This window comes from Montipora foliosa, chromosome 8 (assembly GCF_036669935.1).
Source record: "Montipora foliosa isolate CH-2021 chromosome 8, ASM3666993v2, whole genome shotgun sequence".
NCBI classification, from domain to species: Eukaryota; Metazoa; Cnidaria; class Anthozoa; order Scleractinia; family Acroporidae; genus Montipora; species Montipora foliosa.
Window position 1 is genome coordinate 27088989 of NC_090876.1, and position 17500 is coordinate 27106488.

The following is a 17500-nucleotide window of genomic DNA, read 5'->3' on the forward strand; positions in this document are numbered from 1 at the left end:
TCCACTATTTTTGCAACTTGTTGTAGTTCACAAAAGTAACAATATAAACGAAACACAACAAGGTTAAAAACCCCAACTGACAGAACCACGTAGTCCCTGTTTCAAAAGCCAAGCAACCCCACCAGCGAATTTGGTTGCCCTGATAAATTGTTGGGTGCCCATTAGAAAATCCCCGTTGATTAAATTCACGGCGTGATGAGATACAATCGCATGGCGATCAAGTTCGAATATCCCATAGTTCATAGTGTGCGCCTGTGGTTTTCTGTGGAAGTCTTGGCATTTTCGATCTCCATCGCCTTCATTTTTGTGATTGTCGCATTTCCCTATCTGACAATGTTTTGGAAAAGCTACGGATATTCAAAACACGAGAAATATTCAGCTGCGCAAAATCAATTATTATTAACTTCACACTACTATCGGACATTGACAATAGAAATGCGACATGTAAGTGGGGTGCTGCTCATGATTAATTCACTTTCTATTTGTGGCTGGGTTGTCCGTTGTTTTTTCTTTGGGCAATCAGGCTTTGTGTTACCAAAAAACTGGTCGCCTGGTAAACTTTCTCGTCGTTTCGGACAACCGGACGACCGTTAATTTCTAGCACTGTTGATCGGGCTCACTTGTGGGCAAAACGAAGTCTCCTCCTCAAAGGGAAATTATTATTAAATTTGTTAGCCATTTTATAAAATTTATAAACGCACCGTATAATCTTGGTAGGAGGAAGATTTAAATTAATAAGGACCAAAAATCAGCATTTTATTGCAATTTGGGGGTGAGATATTGGCCCTTTCATGCTTCAGTGACTCCACACAAATCCTTGTAATTTTGGAAGGGTTACGTTTTTACAAAAGTTAGCCGTGTAGCACTTATATTTCAACAGACTTAACTGATCAGAGTGTAATGTGAAGTGTTAGTTCTCTACCCCATATGAACCATGTGAGGGTAACCCTCGCATTTTTCAAAGATAATTGATGAATAATATTTGTAAAAAGCTTTAAAATACAAAGCAATGTATGGCATTCTTTCTCAAATTGAAGCTTAAAGGGGCTAGGTCACGCTATTTTAGGTAATTTTGTTTAATTTTGTTAATTATGAGCTCTAAACGTCAGATTGGCAAAGCAAGAGTCTTTCATTTGCAATTTCACGGCCACATAACAGCTGAGAATGATTTTCCAGCTGTGTAAATGACATTTTGATATAGACTGATATAAATTTGAAAAAAGGTGGGCAGACGTTTTTCAAATTTACCCAGATTCCATCCATTTCAATCCTCTGCAGTTTTGTCCATCCATGTCCCTTCTTGGCTTCCCTGTATTTTTTTAGAGTTTTTATTCAAGAGTTCCTGAGCCGTCTGGTTGTCTTTCTTTTCTTGGGCCATTCAACGTTTGCACGACTTGGAGAAATCACCTCTGGATAAGGTTTGTAATTCTCGGTTTCAAGTTTATTCACCGTATTTTCGTTTTCTCGACCATGAAATTTACACGCTTGTTTACTTTTTAAACTCTCCAGTTTTAGAACCAGCGGTTGGGAAAAGAGTCTGTTAAACAGGCTGTAAACTACTGTGATTGTTTGTGACCATATAAAATACCAGTAGCCTTCGCAGATTTGGTTTTCTTGCGGCTACAGAGATACCCTGGATTCCAGAGGTTATTTTCTCGTTATGAAAAAAGCGACTCGCTCTATTGTCGCTCTTTTCATAGCGAGAAAATAACCTCTGTAATCCTGGGTACTACAAAGAGTACGCATCAATTAGTAACGAAGTAACTTGAAACCAGTGTAATAGGACAGCTAATACAGCTGGAAAAAGCCTGGCTTCATGCCAGCAAGCTTACTCTTAATGATGAAATGGTATATGAAATGAATCATATATGAACTGCGGATATGAAATCAAGTGAAGCTATGATCTTCGCAGTTATGAGCGCAATTTTTGCAATTGCGTAGAGAAGCCTGAAAAATTCAGGACTTTAACGGGGTTTGAACCCGTGACCTCGCGATTCCGGTGCGACGCTCTAACGAACTGAGCTATGAAGCCACTGACGTTGGGAGCTGGTCATTTGTGGGTTCTAATAGTACCGTGAGAAATGAATCAATGATGAAATGGTATATGGTATAATTGAATTGTTGAATTGTTGTGATGAAAAAAAATTATTCTTTTCTAAAAGCTTTTTGTGTTACGCTCAACTTGATTTTCCCGGGAGGAAGGGGAAGAGAAAAAATACGGAAACGGACCATTTCCATGGTAATGGTCCGTACTGTAAAATTCCAACCAAAAAACAGCCAATCAGAGTGCTATATTTAGCCTGAGAATTGCTTGCCATAATATATAGTAAAGTAACAAAATTGCTATCTACCTCCTTAGGAATGACATATTCACCAACTTGTAAATCAAAGTCGTGCACTCTGGCACCCCAAGGTGCAAGGACTGAAGCCCGGAGTGTCTCATCTATAACCTGACGGGTGTACCTAAAATCACAAGAAACTGTTAAACAAGTCAAAAACCTTTACTGTCCTTGTTAACTTTTGGGTCGTTTTTTTGCAATTTTGTTGTTGTTGATATTTTCTCAATTACATCACGAACATTAAAGGCGTATGCAAAAGAAAGTGTGATTTTAACGAAACGAGCGAGTTTTTATTTTTGATGACAATCGCCTTTATTGGCAGGCACTTCACTTTCAGTAGCGGCCTTAAGCAAAGGCATACGGTCGCCAACTGATAGTGAAATACCTGACAGGTGGGGAAAACACAAAACGCTTGGTATAAAACGATTTAACTGACCACCCCAGTTGAGATTAGGAAGTTGACGTTTTGAGCGTTGGACCTTCCTCGGCATCTGAAAGTGGAACATCCTAATTCTTAAGCAACGATTCCGCTATATTATGTTCAAGAAAATCGTCTTTGTAAGGGTTACCAAACTGCAATAAAATTGGGTAGCATGAAGGCAGTTTAAGAGGTTGCCATCTTTCTCCCGAATGAATACTGCGCAACGGGCTGTTACTTTGTTGCCTCAGAAACACGTAGACTGAAATTTCAAAGGAGCTGAGCGTCTAAGGCCAATTTGGCTATAAACAACAACAAAAATGAACTGTGCGCTTGCTAGCCCTCTCAACAATCAGTGGGAAAAATGTACCACTAATTCATCGGATTTAAAATGCTAGAAAGGAATATTATATTTCACTGACATTTTTTCCACACTTGTTTCTTGCGGCCCTCTGGTTGGGAAAAAAACACAGCTCGTCGGAAATTTACTGAACTCGTGCTAATAGGGTCAACTGGGTTACCTCAACACTCTAACCCACTGATATCCAATGGTTTCATTCATCAGTCCTTTTATGGAAACACACGAGTCCAACAATATGACCTGCTCCCTACTGAGTGGTTTGAAAGTTCAATAAGCCATTTCCGAGTTCATGTCTGCTTCCTCTTCAAAGCGAGTCTAAGTGCGAAGTTTTTGTGATGGTAATTAGTTCTACTTTACAAATGAATGAAAACTAATTTGCATAAGAAAAACTTCGCACCTAGACTCGCTTTGAAGAGGAGGCAGACATGACCCAAGTTAGTCAAGCACAGCGCCTCTTCAACAGAAGGGCTAGGAGTCTTCTACCAATGACAGCTAACCTGCTTGCACCACAGGCAGATCCAGACAACGCGCGGTGCCAAGCCAAGCTTGAAGAGCGCAAACAGCGACAAACTAAGTATTACAAAAGAGGTGCTATTGATCTGGATCCGTTAAGGAGAGGAGATACTGTGAGATTGAAAATGTTCCAGTTGGGCAAGCGCAAGTGGCAGAAAGGAATTGTACGAAGGCGGCTAGACGAGAGATCATACGAGGTAGAGACGCCCCACAATGTTGTGCGTGTTCACATACGTTTGACAAATGAGCCGTCACTGCCATTATCAGACGAGACCTGCTGAGGTGCCAGTGGTGCCTGCTCCCTGTTTTGTGCCGTCATACGAGTCGCTGACAAGTTCTTCTGGAGAAGTTAGTCCACCCGTGTCGAATCAAGGAGTTTCGTCTCTGAGCAACTCTAAAGTTCCTTCAACTGCAGAGACCTCGCAAACACAAGCTGGTGCTAAGACGATCAGAGCATCCGCGACCTCTGCCAAAGCACTTAAATGACTTTGTTCTGACATGAAGCCGTGAACACTTAGAACACTAATACCTTAAACGCGTTATCACTGAGGTCGATTTTCTTTTTTTTTTCCTTTGTCTATATAAGGGAGGGTGTTATAATATGCATTCGTACGTGTCTCCAGGGACCTGTTTCCGTGGTCCCCTAGCTTATTGTGTATTCTGCTTGTAGCTTTCAAGTTCAGTTATAATCTTGTCGAGTAGAGAGTAAAGTGTTTTTTGCGTTTACTCTGTTTCGTGTCCTTCATAATATTACAGCATTGCCATATTTTCCGATTCTTGTTCCAAGCCAAGCTGGGGTGTTTCAATGTAATACCTCAAAATGTGAATGATCTCGTTTTCAGAGACAATTAAGCAGAGGACGTTTTCCGTGTTTCCATAGCCTCATCTAAACACGAGGGGAGTTGGGAGAATTCAAGACAGTTGTGCAAACCCTGAACTATGTCTCGGGTTTGCATAACTGTCGAGAATTCTCCCAACTCCCCTGAGTGTTTAGATGAGGTTATGGAAACAAGGAAAAAAGTCCTCTATTGCTTCTATAAAATATTTCTCAAAGATAATTAAACAAATGAAGGAAAATGCTGGTTTTTTTTTTACTTCTTGATTGAAACAGATTTTCTTGACACACGCTCATATTTCCTACCAACCAATCAAAACGCGCGTCTGACAATACATAACCAATCAAAATTCGTGTGATGTCACTGTGGTGTTTCCATACTCTCATCTAAGCACAGCTTTTGACCAATGAGAGTGCACATACTATCCTAATTATTTTATAAAGTGGAATAAATTACATCAGTAAACCTCCCTTTCTGACCTTGAACCGACAAAGTTTCCCCACGGTTTTTTAATTTTAAGGTGATTCATACTTGCTGGCTATTGACAGTTGACTCTGAAATGGCCTTTTTTCTTTTACACTTGCTCGGTGAACTTGTGCGATTCAACAGGAATTTTTTAAGGGCCTCTATATATTCTCTTGAGGCAAAATAAAATAACTGCACTTACTTCAGTTCGGAAGCCACTTGTGGTTTAATATCTTCATCTCCCAAAACTTCTGTCACTTCTTCGTAAACTTTTTCTTGAATCTCTGGATGTTTTGTCAGGTAGTATAAACACCATGTCATCACTTAAAAAATAAGAGATTTAGTTACCACATTATCTTCGTCAATAACTTATTGAAAACAATAGGATCTGATGACAGAAAAACTTCAACAACCAATCTTCAGTTAAACAAAGCTTGCCATCTCGGCAATCTCAAACTCCACGCTGTATCCCGGGCCCCTGGTTTTTGCTACAGCTTTTCAGTAATTTACCACTGGCTTTCTCGAATTAAATTGTTTTCAACTGCCTGCTTTTGCTTCCCATGGTGGCCGCCTTTATCACCACCTTTCACCTTGAAATTTACTGCTTATTCTGTTACGGCAATTCAGTACCAACAGAAAGACAACAGAACTAGCGATTTCCTCACTATTAACAAAATATAACTACTGGAAGTGTGAACTCTACAACTTGCATTTACTGGCTTACAGGAAAAACTACTACCTTACAACAACTTAAGGTATAACTACTTAACAGATCGCTAGCAAAGCTCTTTTCTTGACAATTGCAATAATTCAGTCCTTTCAAGTTAGGAACTAAAACCACTTGTCCACAACAACTGCCGCCTCTTCAGTCTCACGGGAAATCGCTTCTTCTATCACTCTTCCTCTTCTTCTTCGTCTTTTATCATTTTTCACTTACAGGACAGAATTTCCACAGTTTTTCTTGTTTTCTAGAAGTTTCTAAATCAACTATATTTTTGTACATTACAATACATATTTATTTTAGTATTGCTAACTAATGCTGCCTGATGGAAACTGACCATTGCAACACTAGAAAGTTCTCACATGCAAAGTACAACAGAATACTCCGGAATATTCTCTGATGTTTCGAACCGTGTGACAGTTTTCATCAATTGCCCTGAACTAAACGCGTTACAAACAATAAAAACACTAAGGATGCGCATTTATAATAACTTAATAATATTAAACACAAATCAAATCCGCTGTCATCAGCCATCAGCATATAAAGGCAGATGGGGGGGGGGGGGCAAATTTATTAATTAAATTTATGAAGTGATTAATTAAAGTGTTGGGAACTAGTTGTTATGGCAATGATAACAATAAACTTGATTATTAAATTCTCAACCTCGGAAAATGCATTTCGCGTGTTCTGATTGGTTCACTCAATCTCGGTTATCAGCTCGTATACCTTGGTTTGATCATCAATTCCGACGTTTAGAAGTAAGCGAAAAGGCAAGAAATGTTTTTGTGATGAGCCTGCGTCTGTCTGACAACAAGGTATTACACAACATCGCATCAGTTCTCATCAAGTTTTTTTCGATTTGGTTCACTCAATCTCGGTTATCAGCTCGTATACCTTGGTTTGACCTTATATGGTAAATGATTGCGTTAAGCGTTGCTAAACTAAAAATGTTTTCGTCGGAATGCCAAATTTCTCTTTGAATAAAGCCAAAAAGGACAAAAAAAACTTTTTTTGTGGAAAGTTTGGATCAATTCCGACGTTTAGAAGTAAGCGAAAAGGCAAGAAATGTTTTTGTGATGAGCCTGCGTCTGTCTGACAACAAGGTATTACACAACATCGCATCAGTTCTCATCAAGTTTTTTTCGATTTCTCTTTTTCCGCTCGTATTTCGTACTTCCAAATTTTTGGAGTTGAAGGAATTTAATAAAACCATTATTCCATTCGCGCTTGTTGGATATGAGACTGGTTATAGCCAACTCGGCGCTACGCGCCTCGTTGGCTATTTACCATCTCATATCCAACGCGCGCTTATGGAATAATTGTTAATTATACTTTGTACGAGGTCGTTCAACTTTTGACCTTAGCATTCGATTCACATGGCTTGGAAAAACAAACAAATGAACCTGATGAGGTTAAGAAACTGAACAAACTGTGGTTCTGTGTTGGTGGCAGAGTAAATCCCTCAAATTTGACTTTATCCAACGTGCTGAATGTCGAATTGCCACTGCCTAAAGATAAAATGGCTGACGTCTTGAGGTTCAGCAATTCGTCAGAGCGAGTGAAGGAATTTCGGGTTGTTTGAGGCCTATATAATAGGTAGGGGAGCTAAATGGCATTGTTGGGAACTCCGTAAAGAAAAAGTAGAAATAAATGGGTATTGTTGCAGCTTTTGCTGCTTCCATGTTTGCTTGGTAAAAGAAAGTAAAGTAAAGCAACGATATTTAACGTCGATAACTCGTAACAGTAATTCAACTGACAAACCTGAGGTCGACGGTGCGCTCATTTTACCCCCACCCCCCTCTCCATCAGTGCTCCATTAACATTATCTGGTAAAACTGCATGGGAAAATTTCACCGTCCCATTTCCTCAAAAAGACATAAGTTGATTTAAGGCTCAGAGAAATGCCTAATATCGTTGCCATGGTAACGTTGTTTTGGATGAAAATATAATGTGAGAAATCTACGATGGGTACTTAATACCCTGGCCAAATTTCGTCTTGATGTGATTACCCTAACTGTATCTAAGAAAGAAACTGTGTATTTGTTTGTAAAAAGGAGGAACTATTTTGAGCCTCGTTAAATTGAAGGGTTACAATCTGTATCGAAACGACCAAGTAAAAGGCTGGGGATGGACAATGACCTACTTTTCGTCTCATTTACCAATAAAAAGACTTACGCCTAAAAAGAATGACAATACATTCGAAACACTTGTTATTCAATCAAGACTTATGGCCGATATGATTATATTGTTATTGGAATATATAGACCACCAAAATAATTATGTTGGCATTGATTATTATATCAGAGTTGAGGAAGACTTAAACGACATACAAACACAACTTTTAATGGTAACTGCAGATCTAGATCTTAATTGTCTGAATCCTGAGAGCAAGGAAGGAAATATTTTAACGGACCTTGAGGATATACACGGCCTATTATGTCTAATAGATAAGCCTACAAAAGTCACAGAATCTAGTCAGACACTATTAGATATTATTTTGACTAATAAACCAGTAAACCAGAACTTTTCAAGGAACATGACACTTTGACCCTAGCATCAGTGATCACGCGATGGTTTATGGTGTTTTGAAAGAAAGTGATGCATATCATGCTAACAAAATAAGGAGTTATAAGAATATGGATGAGGAGAGCTTTTTACAACACATAACTTGTACCCTGTGGCACGTCGCAGGAATTTTTGAAACCGGCACCGGACGAACAGTATGCATACTGGATTATGCTACTTGAAGCATAATCGATGATCATGCACTTCAGAAAAGGATGAGAGTGAAGGCTAATGACGTCCCCGGCCTATATGACAGATGAATAGAAGCAAGTGGCCGGAAGAAACGCAAGTATACGAAAATATCTCTAGCTAGAGATTGAACTGAAGAGGATTTGAAACAAAAGAAATTTTGGAGAATCAAGGCCACTTGAGAGAACATACCACCAATTTACACTTTTTTTTTTTGCTTTATTTTAAACACGTTTATCTAATAGAAAACAATGCTTCTACTGTCAAGACGAAATGGGAACCCTTTCTGCTTTATACACTCCTTTTAGACCTGAGTCTCCAAAAAATCAAAAAAATTAATGAGATATAAATAACTTCTCTACATTTTTGAAAACCTGTTTCTGTCTTGTTCATTTGCTTTCACTATGCCTTTTCACCCAAGGGGGAAAAAACGGACAAAACGTATAGTTTATTTTGCTTTTCGCTTCCACTGTCCATTTCTTTTGCCTTCTTGCTTATTCGCTTCTTTTTTAAAAAAAGGAATTGTCAATGGTTGACAATTTCAATTTAGTAAACTGATACAGAATGAAGTGGAAAAGTCTCTTGCACTGTTAAAGAAAGACAAAAGGAGAGGTCATGATGGTATCTCTCCAAAAATATTAAAATTGGCGAGCAAGGAACTGGAACTATCCATGACTAAAATCTACAAGAATTTAAAGAGGATGAAAGTTAGCTGGCTGAATGGAAAGGGGGACTGGGTTCCTGTTTATAAAAAAGGACGCTCAAAAACACGTAAAGAATTGCAGGTCGGTTTACGTTACTGTTCTGTCGACTGCGGATAAAGTATTTAAGAAACTGCTCGCTGAGCAAGTAACAGATTTCATTGAACCCTTCCTTGATAACAGCTTAACTGCATATCGTAAAAGGAATAGCTATATCACAACACTACTCAAGCTTGTAGAGGACTGGAAGTATTCACTTGATGATGAAAAGGTGGTTGGAGTGCTCTCGTCAGACCTATCAAAGACATTTGATTCCCTACATCCGCCGTTATAACTGGCAAAATTAAAAGGATATGGCTTCAAAGACAGTGCTCTTGGTTTGTTGTGGTCGTTTTTTTCAGAAAGAATGAACAGCGTTAAAATTGGAAAGGAAATTACCAGCGAATGGCAAAAATGGACAGAGGGTGCCCTCAAGGGTCCAAACTATGGTCCCTTAATTTGGAATATATACCGGTACCAAAATGACCTGGGGCCGGAAGGAGGAATAAATTATACCTGATATAACAGTTACTCCAGAGCCGGGCTCCAGAGATAAATCTGCTATTCTAACTGAACAGAATTTATTCCGGGGATAAAAGTATTCCTGGAATAAGGCACATTTATCCCTGGAATAGAGTTATCACACCTTTCAGGAACCGACCCCAGGAAAATAACATAACAAACAACAATATAATGATGTACGCAGACGACCACCAGATTTATACAGCAGGACAGACAATTGATGAAGTGCAAAATGTACTTACAGAAGGAGGAAATATAACCTCAAGTTGGTACAAACAAAACTTGTTAAAATGCAACCAAGACACGTTTCAATCAATAAAACTCGGACCGCCAAAAGAAAGAAATAACAAACTGAACATTACAATATCATGAATAATGTCGTAAAAAGTACGTCTGAAATCAATCTCTCAGGTGCTATCTCTGATGAAAATTTAAGGTTTGACATTCACGTTAAAAAAGTTATTATCAAAGAGGGTGGCAAGAAAAGTTGGAGTTCTTATGAGGTTAAGGAATCTTTTACCTACCAGTGCTAAATAAAAAATTTATAAAACATTCCATTTATCCGAATTAACCTATTGCCACATAATATGGCATTTTTGTAGATTATCAGATAGTAGAAAGGTGAAAACGTTACAGGAGAAAGTATTGAGGGCATGCAATATATCATGATAAGAGTAGCACATATAACCAACTCCTAGTTAGGGCTAAACTACCCACTCTACTCAATAGAAGACTGCAAGACATTGCAATTCTAATGTATAAAGTTAAGAACAACTTATGTCCTAGATACATAGTAGAACTTTTTAATTGCAACAGATCAGGATATAGTCTCAGAATGAGTGGGGGTTTATAAATTGATTAGTCTTCCGAGATTTTTCTTTATAGTGTACAGATAGGTAGATAGGCGTCCATCATTAGCTTACATACATATTTGTAAACTAGATAATTCTGACACATAAATAGTCTTTATTATTATCATTATTATTATCATTATCATTATCACCATCATCATTATCATTGTTATTGGTCGTGGCTGATAGTCTGTGCTTTAAGATTCTTGCAGGTACCTTAACATATCCGGGTGCTTTTTTACAAGATAGGCCCTTATCTACAGATTAAACCATTTATTGCAAGGCAGTCGAACAGACATTTGCCTCACTATGACAGTGGTACATCTAGCAAAGTTGAAATTATCTTGACGCCGCCTACGAGCCAGAATATCTAGAGAAGCATAAACACATCAGCGAACACAAACCACTCATCCTTGCATTCAAGGAGAAACTACAGAATACAGGGTCATTTTTGAAACTCTAAAAGTGGCTCGTCAGTCAAATTCGATGTTTAAAGAACAAGTATGATATATCTTTGAGTGGCCTCGACGGCTCGGCGGCTCGTCAGTCAAATTCAATGTTTAAAGAACGAGTAAGATGTATTTTCAAGTGGCTCAACAGCTCGTCAGTCAAATGTATTCTGTATTCTGTAGTTCCTATTGCGATTATTTCCATCATTGGCGTAAGGCTCAAACAAGCAACCAGTTCATCATCTTCTCCTTGCTCAAAGTCCAAGATGGAAAAAGGTTGTCTCTGAAACATTTGTGCATAAAGATCTAGTCTTGCTATCAACTCCAGATTGCAAGAGTGTTCTGACCCATCATACTCGTATAACTGTAGAAAGCGACGGTTTCATACTGCACAAATTTCCAATGGATAAAAGCTGAAGCTTTTACATACAGCATTCATCTGGGAAGACATGGACATGGTTTTATCTAAGATGGCACCAATATTCTTAACTGAGTCTGACGGGGTGATGACTTCTTCTCCAAAGACCAGAGGCGAGTTCATTAAGATGAGTTTTGAACAGATGTGATTTTAGTCTAATAGCAAAAACCTTCTCCATAACCTTTGATAAAAATGAAAGTTTAGAGACTGGACGGAAGTTGGAAATAATCTCATGGTCCAGCTGAGGTTTCTTTAATAACGGTGTAACTACAGACTTCTTCAAGCATAAGAGCACACTAGATGTCTCCAGATAAATATTAACAATGGTCGTAATTACAAGTAAGATGCCAAGTAGGCACTTCATCAAGAGACTTGAAGGTAAAGGATCAAGAAGAGATGACTTCATTGAAAGTTTAGCCACGTTAACAGATAATTCAGCAGTTGTAGTTGGCTCAAAAACTAGTTCGCTGTCAACGAAGTTATGATCAAATGATGAAACGCTTCAGACTGTATTGGATCAATTGGTGGAAGTTCACTCCTGATAGTCGTCATTTTATCATTAAAGAATTCACAAAATTTCTAGCAAGCTCAACACTTGAGGCGGCAGTAGGACAGACTTTAGAAGGCTTGCAATGAAGTACAAAATCAATTAAACGAAAGAGTGGCTTTTGATCAACACCAGCTTCTTCAATCAGAGACGTATAGTATTTCATCGTGGTGGAATAAATAAGATCCTTCAGTAGCTTACATCGGTCAAGATATTTCTGACGATCTACATCAAGCCCTGATTTGCACCATCGCCCCTCTAATCTTCACCCAACCATTTTATGCTGGACAATTTCCTTGCTGTACTACGGTGCAGATGGTCGAATAACGATGGACTTTCTCTGAAGAGGAGTGTGGTTGTCAAGCAGGGAAGATACTACAGCATCATACTGATCACAGAGATCTTGAAGAGTCAATGCTGATTGAGATAGTAAAGGAGAAGATAGCAAATCTTGATGAAATTGATCACTGTCGGTGTTGAGACGTTTGCAAAAAGTAACTTCTTTTCTTGGGAGCGGTGGTTTAGATACACTGAGGGTGAATAATAATAGTGCAGAATGGTCGGAAATACCAGGATCTACAACAGATACATTAGATACAGACAAGTCATTACATCTAGTTACAATCAGGTCTAAGGTATGTCCATTCTTATGTGTAGAAGATGCAACATGCTGTTTACGGTTGAAAATACCAAGAAGATTGTTGAACTTACATGCAGCAATATCGTCAGGAATGCCCACACGTTTATTAAAATCACCAATTATGATGATGTTACCAGGGGGAATACAAACATGCTACAGTAGTGAAGAGAATTCATCAAAAAATGACAACGATGAAGAAGGTGGAAGGTAAGTAAGTCTTGCTGGCGTAGAATTTGATCAGAGGTTCGTCTCCATAGATTCAAAAGATTTGCCGAAAGATTTAGAATCAGATTTGTCCAACCATAAAGTGTTGATATATAACAAGCCCACTCCACCCCCAATGCCAGTGATCCTTAGTTGGTGTACATAAATAAATAGCCATTTGGACAAATATCGCGCACAACATAATCAGATTCATTACCAGAACGAAGCCAAGTCTCAGTTAAAGCCATAATATCAACCTTATGTCCACAACGAAGTCTTTAACATCCAATGATTTGTTGTTTATTGACCGTTGACCGTGCATTTAAATGGCATAAATTTAGCAATCTTTTTGAAATAGCAGGCAGTTGGTCCCCAGAGGATGAAATGATGATATTCACAAGGTTTGAAGGATTCCTTCATTTCACTCCGGTGAATATGAACTTCGATGTAAAATTGTCCGTATGATGATCTGAAGAAATAATGGGACAAATTGGCATTGGGTATGGGATAGGTTAGGATTATTTAGGGATTTGGCGGGAGGATTTTCAACATTCTACTTCTGCCAGTCGTCCTCATTACTTCTTCCCGATCGAGTTTTTTTTTCTTTGGTAGTCTGAATAGGTGCAAACCGTATTTATCATGTAATTTCTCCCCAGGTACAACAACGTAATACTGCCCTTTCTTCAGGGTCTGGTGCCGCTTCATTAGATGAGGAATACATTTCCACAATTTTTTTGGCCACATCTTATGAGTGGTTTTGGGGTTTTTTTGGTATATGGCACGGCACAATCGAATAGATTCATTGATACTTTATTCTTAGTATGTAATTTTAACCTATGAAACCAAGGTAATTTTCACTCTCACATAGTATTCAGTTTGTAAGAATCATTTTCTTAGTCACCTTTTTAACTCAGCGTCCATTATGGAGTCCGTGAGGAATAAAGGCTTTGTTTTGCATTGTCTTTGCACGTACAGCCTCACACTGAATGGAAAGGTTAGACTTGCAAAATCTTTTGCTTGGACATTGAGTATTATGGGTCTGTTATCGATGTTCTTTAATGAGGTAGTTTTTCTGGGCTTCCTTTGCTTAGCAGACTGACTGGCGTACTCCTAATAAACTATTTTTACATCGAAATCTTGAGGGAGTGAAGTCAGAATTGATGGCAATAGTGCCTGAGTTACACTTCCCGATCAACCTCCTTGAACACAAGGGTGAGGGGTTTGTGTTCGCGGAGGTGTTTATGCTTCTCGAGGCATTAAGACTCGTGGGTGACGTCAAGATTTCAACCTCGCAAGATGTACCACTGTCATTCTGATGCAAGTCTATTCGCCTGCCTCGCTATAAGGTTAACCAAAGCTTGAGTTCTCTCTGTTTCTCTCTGTTTCTGTTTTATTGATCGGCAACGCTTTTTGGTTCTCTACTCTGCAACGAGAGGTTATCTCCGGGTACTCCGGTTTCCCCTCTCCTCAAAAACCTACGTTTGACTTGATTTGCGTTAATTGTTAATTTCAGTTTCCAGTGTCCCCAATTAGTGCTCCAGTGCTAAAACGACTAGACACTTACATCAAGTTCCTTTTCTTGTTTCCATAACAACCGATATAACTAAGATGTAAATATAAATAATCAATCTTCTACAACGAGAGTTCCAAGCTTGACACATTATGCAATTACACAAATCACATCTATAAATAATAGAAATAAATAATCAAATAATCAATTACAACAACAAAATCGTGATGATGTTAGTATCTATTAGCTGCAAAAGCCAAGTGAGGTCAGGCCACTAAGGTATAAGCTAAAGGCAATACGGTTTGGGGAATGAACCTCTTTGAGGGAGGCCGTTCGAAACGGGAATTTTATGTGGGAAGAAAGAAAATTTAAATGTATCAGTAAAGGGAGAGAGGTGGTTGAATACCAGATCACTAGATCGTCTTGTTTGAGTTTGAGAGATCCACCCCATTAAGGTTATACATGTAGCAGGAGTTATACATGAAATTTAGCTGTTGACACTACCGACGCACAGAAACTAGTGGCCAATCCAGGACATTAAGCATGTAAGAGACACTCGAGTTACCAGAGTAGTATAGGATCCCAAGCACAAAAAGCATATTCAAGAGACAGGCTTCCAAGAGCGACAACTTGAGAGTTTTTAAACTCTTAATTGATCAAGATTGATCAATCAGATTGATACCGTCCAGATTGAGGCGCGCGTTGCATCATACCATACGAAATTAAGTTAGGCACATGAAGTGTTAGCCTGTGAGCAGGCTCTCTGAGGTACTGGAGTTGGGGATTGAATGACAGCTTTCCTCTCCCACCATTGGGCCTTCACGCAGGCTACCGAACTGTGGACAGTTTGGACTGTTTATTTGGAGGATGTCATGATGAAAAAAAAAAATGATAACGCAAACGCAAGTTTGAAATGAATATTTGAAATTTGCAATGGCGACAAGAAACTTGTCATATGAAATATAACGTTTGCCATCTATCTTTACTCATTAAATTGCAAATAAATAAATAAATAAATATTTGAAGTTTTAAAAGCATGCAATTGTATTGTTCGCAATAACCCCCAATACGGCGTCGCATACAGATGACTGGCAATTGAAGCTGAATTAACCTCCTTGAGAGGGAGATGCCAAGCCTGTAAATGAAGAGATCATGTTCTGAGAGCCGGACACCACTACTTTCACATCTGATATAGTTCCCCCATGTGATGCAGAAATTCTTGAAGAATTTAGACGAGCACTCACCGTGCAAGAAAGATTAATATGATGACCAAAGAGTAAACACATTGTCTTGAATGGGTCTCCTGTGAGGCCAAAGTATGTTTCCTTTCCTTTGTCGCTTTCTTTTACTAAACCATAAACAACAGTTCCCACAACTAAACATTTGGTACATTCACTATACATAAGTGTGTGTGACAGGCAGCCAATAACAAGTCCACTGCTATTGCCGGTTAACTAGATAAATCATCACACCAATAAAGTTCCCTCCCCCACCATACTAATTTAGGATCATTAGGAGAAGAGTATGCTCAAGGAGATCAAAAGCTGAAATCAAGAATGTCACATACAACTCCCCCTTGCTTGTCAAAGCTCTGGCCCATTCATGATCAAACAAAGTCCTTTGCTGTCCTTGCCAACTTTAAATTTGACATACTCAAGATTCAGTTAAACATGGTCAACCACTGAGCCATTAGGAAGACAATACAGATACAATACATATGTGACAAATGCCCAAAATAATTATAAGAACATTGTGGCATCGCAAAAAAACAGCACTTACTGTATCCTGTTGTGTGAAACCCTCCAATGAGAAACGTTACTATGTTATCACAGATCTGCAAGCAAAGACATACATTTAAAAGCATGGGTCATGGACCAAGAGAAGTCTAGTCAAGCACAAGACTGAGGACTTCCCTCCTCCCAGCAAGGTACAAAATGCATTTGAGACAAACAAGAAATATAAAGCCCAAACCAAGGTAGATATATTTATATGAGTTTGTTTTTATGATTTTGCCCATACAAAGATCCAAATCAAAGCAACTTTGATGTTTCTTTAAGAAATAAATCCTGCATAAAGAGACCCTATTAGCCCTTCTCTTTATCTGCTATCCTTTACTGAGCCCACCACAGACTTTCAGTACTTTATATTTGAACTTGGCTGTATGCAAAACAAAACTTGTTTTGAAAGGAAAACATGTGAACTATGTCATAAGCTACAGTAAAGACATGATTTAGAACATGACCAAAACAACCTCAATTTGCCCAAAAAAAAAAAATTGGGGCAAAACAATTGGTGAAAACCTCTTCTTCAATAAATGGCCCCTATTAGCAACGAATTTGTAAAAAACATGAGTAATATGTTTGAATTCAGCTAAGAATGACCAATGCTACTTTAAATGAAGCACTTATTCATGAGATCAGATGTGAACAGACAGATAACCAAAGAAAACCTACAGAATAATGTTATAGTAAGTATATAGTACACAAGTGAATAGTGCTCTACGTGTGCGCTGATTGGCTAACTCAGATTTTATTAGCCAAGTACTATCCACCTCTGAATAGCATTTGGATGAGATTTGAAATTTTGGACCACATTTTACAAAAATAAAGTAGTTTCTCGATTCACTTTTTATTCAGCTTGTGTGGTAGAATACTAAAACAATAAAGCTTCGCTGCTCGGTAAATATCCACCACTACTGGCACCTCCACTTCAGTGAATAATAGTAATAGGGTAGTTAACTACTTAAAGTGCCCATAACCTAAAAAGTTTTAGTTTCCTATTCGAAAGTCCATATTAAAAAATGAACTTTGGCGAAAGAATTTTTCAATTCCAGCCAGAGGCGAATTTTCTACATTTTTTCAATCCTACTTTTATTTGATACACCCCTTCCGCTGGTCAGGACTTCACGGGCTCGCTGTGACGTAGATTCAGCAATGCTTGTTGGCGTAGGTCTTATCTTTTCTTACTAATCAATGCTAAGGTATTGCTCAGCGATCGTTTTTGGTATTTTTCAGTCACAAAAAAATCAATCATGCCTATATTTATCATCAAGGAAAGTGCCTCTGAATCTGGAAGTGAATAAATTGGCGATTTAAAAAAAAGAATGTGAGGCGAGTAGTTGCCCGTCTCGACGAGTCAGCCAGCGCTAGCACTGAAACCCAGAACTACACGGAACCCTAAGTGGAAGAACCATTAGCAGATTAGGAATGGCT

General features: G+C 38.5%; 1 protein-coding gene across 2 annotated transcripts in view; it reads right to left on the reverse strand.

Annotated features, from left to right (window-relative positions):
* LOC138012738 (cytochrome P450 20A1-like) overlaps window positions 1–17500 on the reverse strand; it is a 30773-nt gene that overhangs the window by 1901 nt on the left and 11372 nt on the right. For both annotated transcript variants that reach the window (XM_068859615.1, XM_068859616.1), the window contains exons 8-10: window positions 16068–16122; window positions 5135–5255; window positions 2352–2463 (exon numbers count right to left, since the gene is read on the reverse strand). In XM_068859615.1, coding sequence (XP_068715716.1) covers window positions 2352–2463; window positions 5135–5255; window positions 16068–16122 — 288 coding nt within the window. The remainder of the gene's footprint in view (window positions 1–2351; window positions 2464–5134; window positions 5256–16067; window positions 16123–17500) is intronic.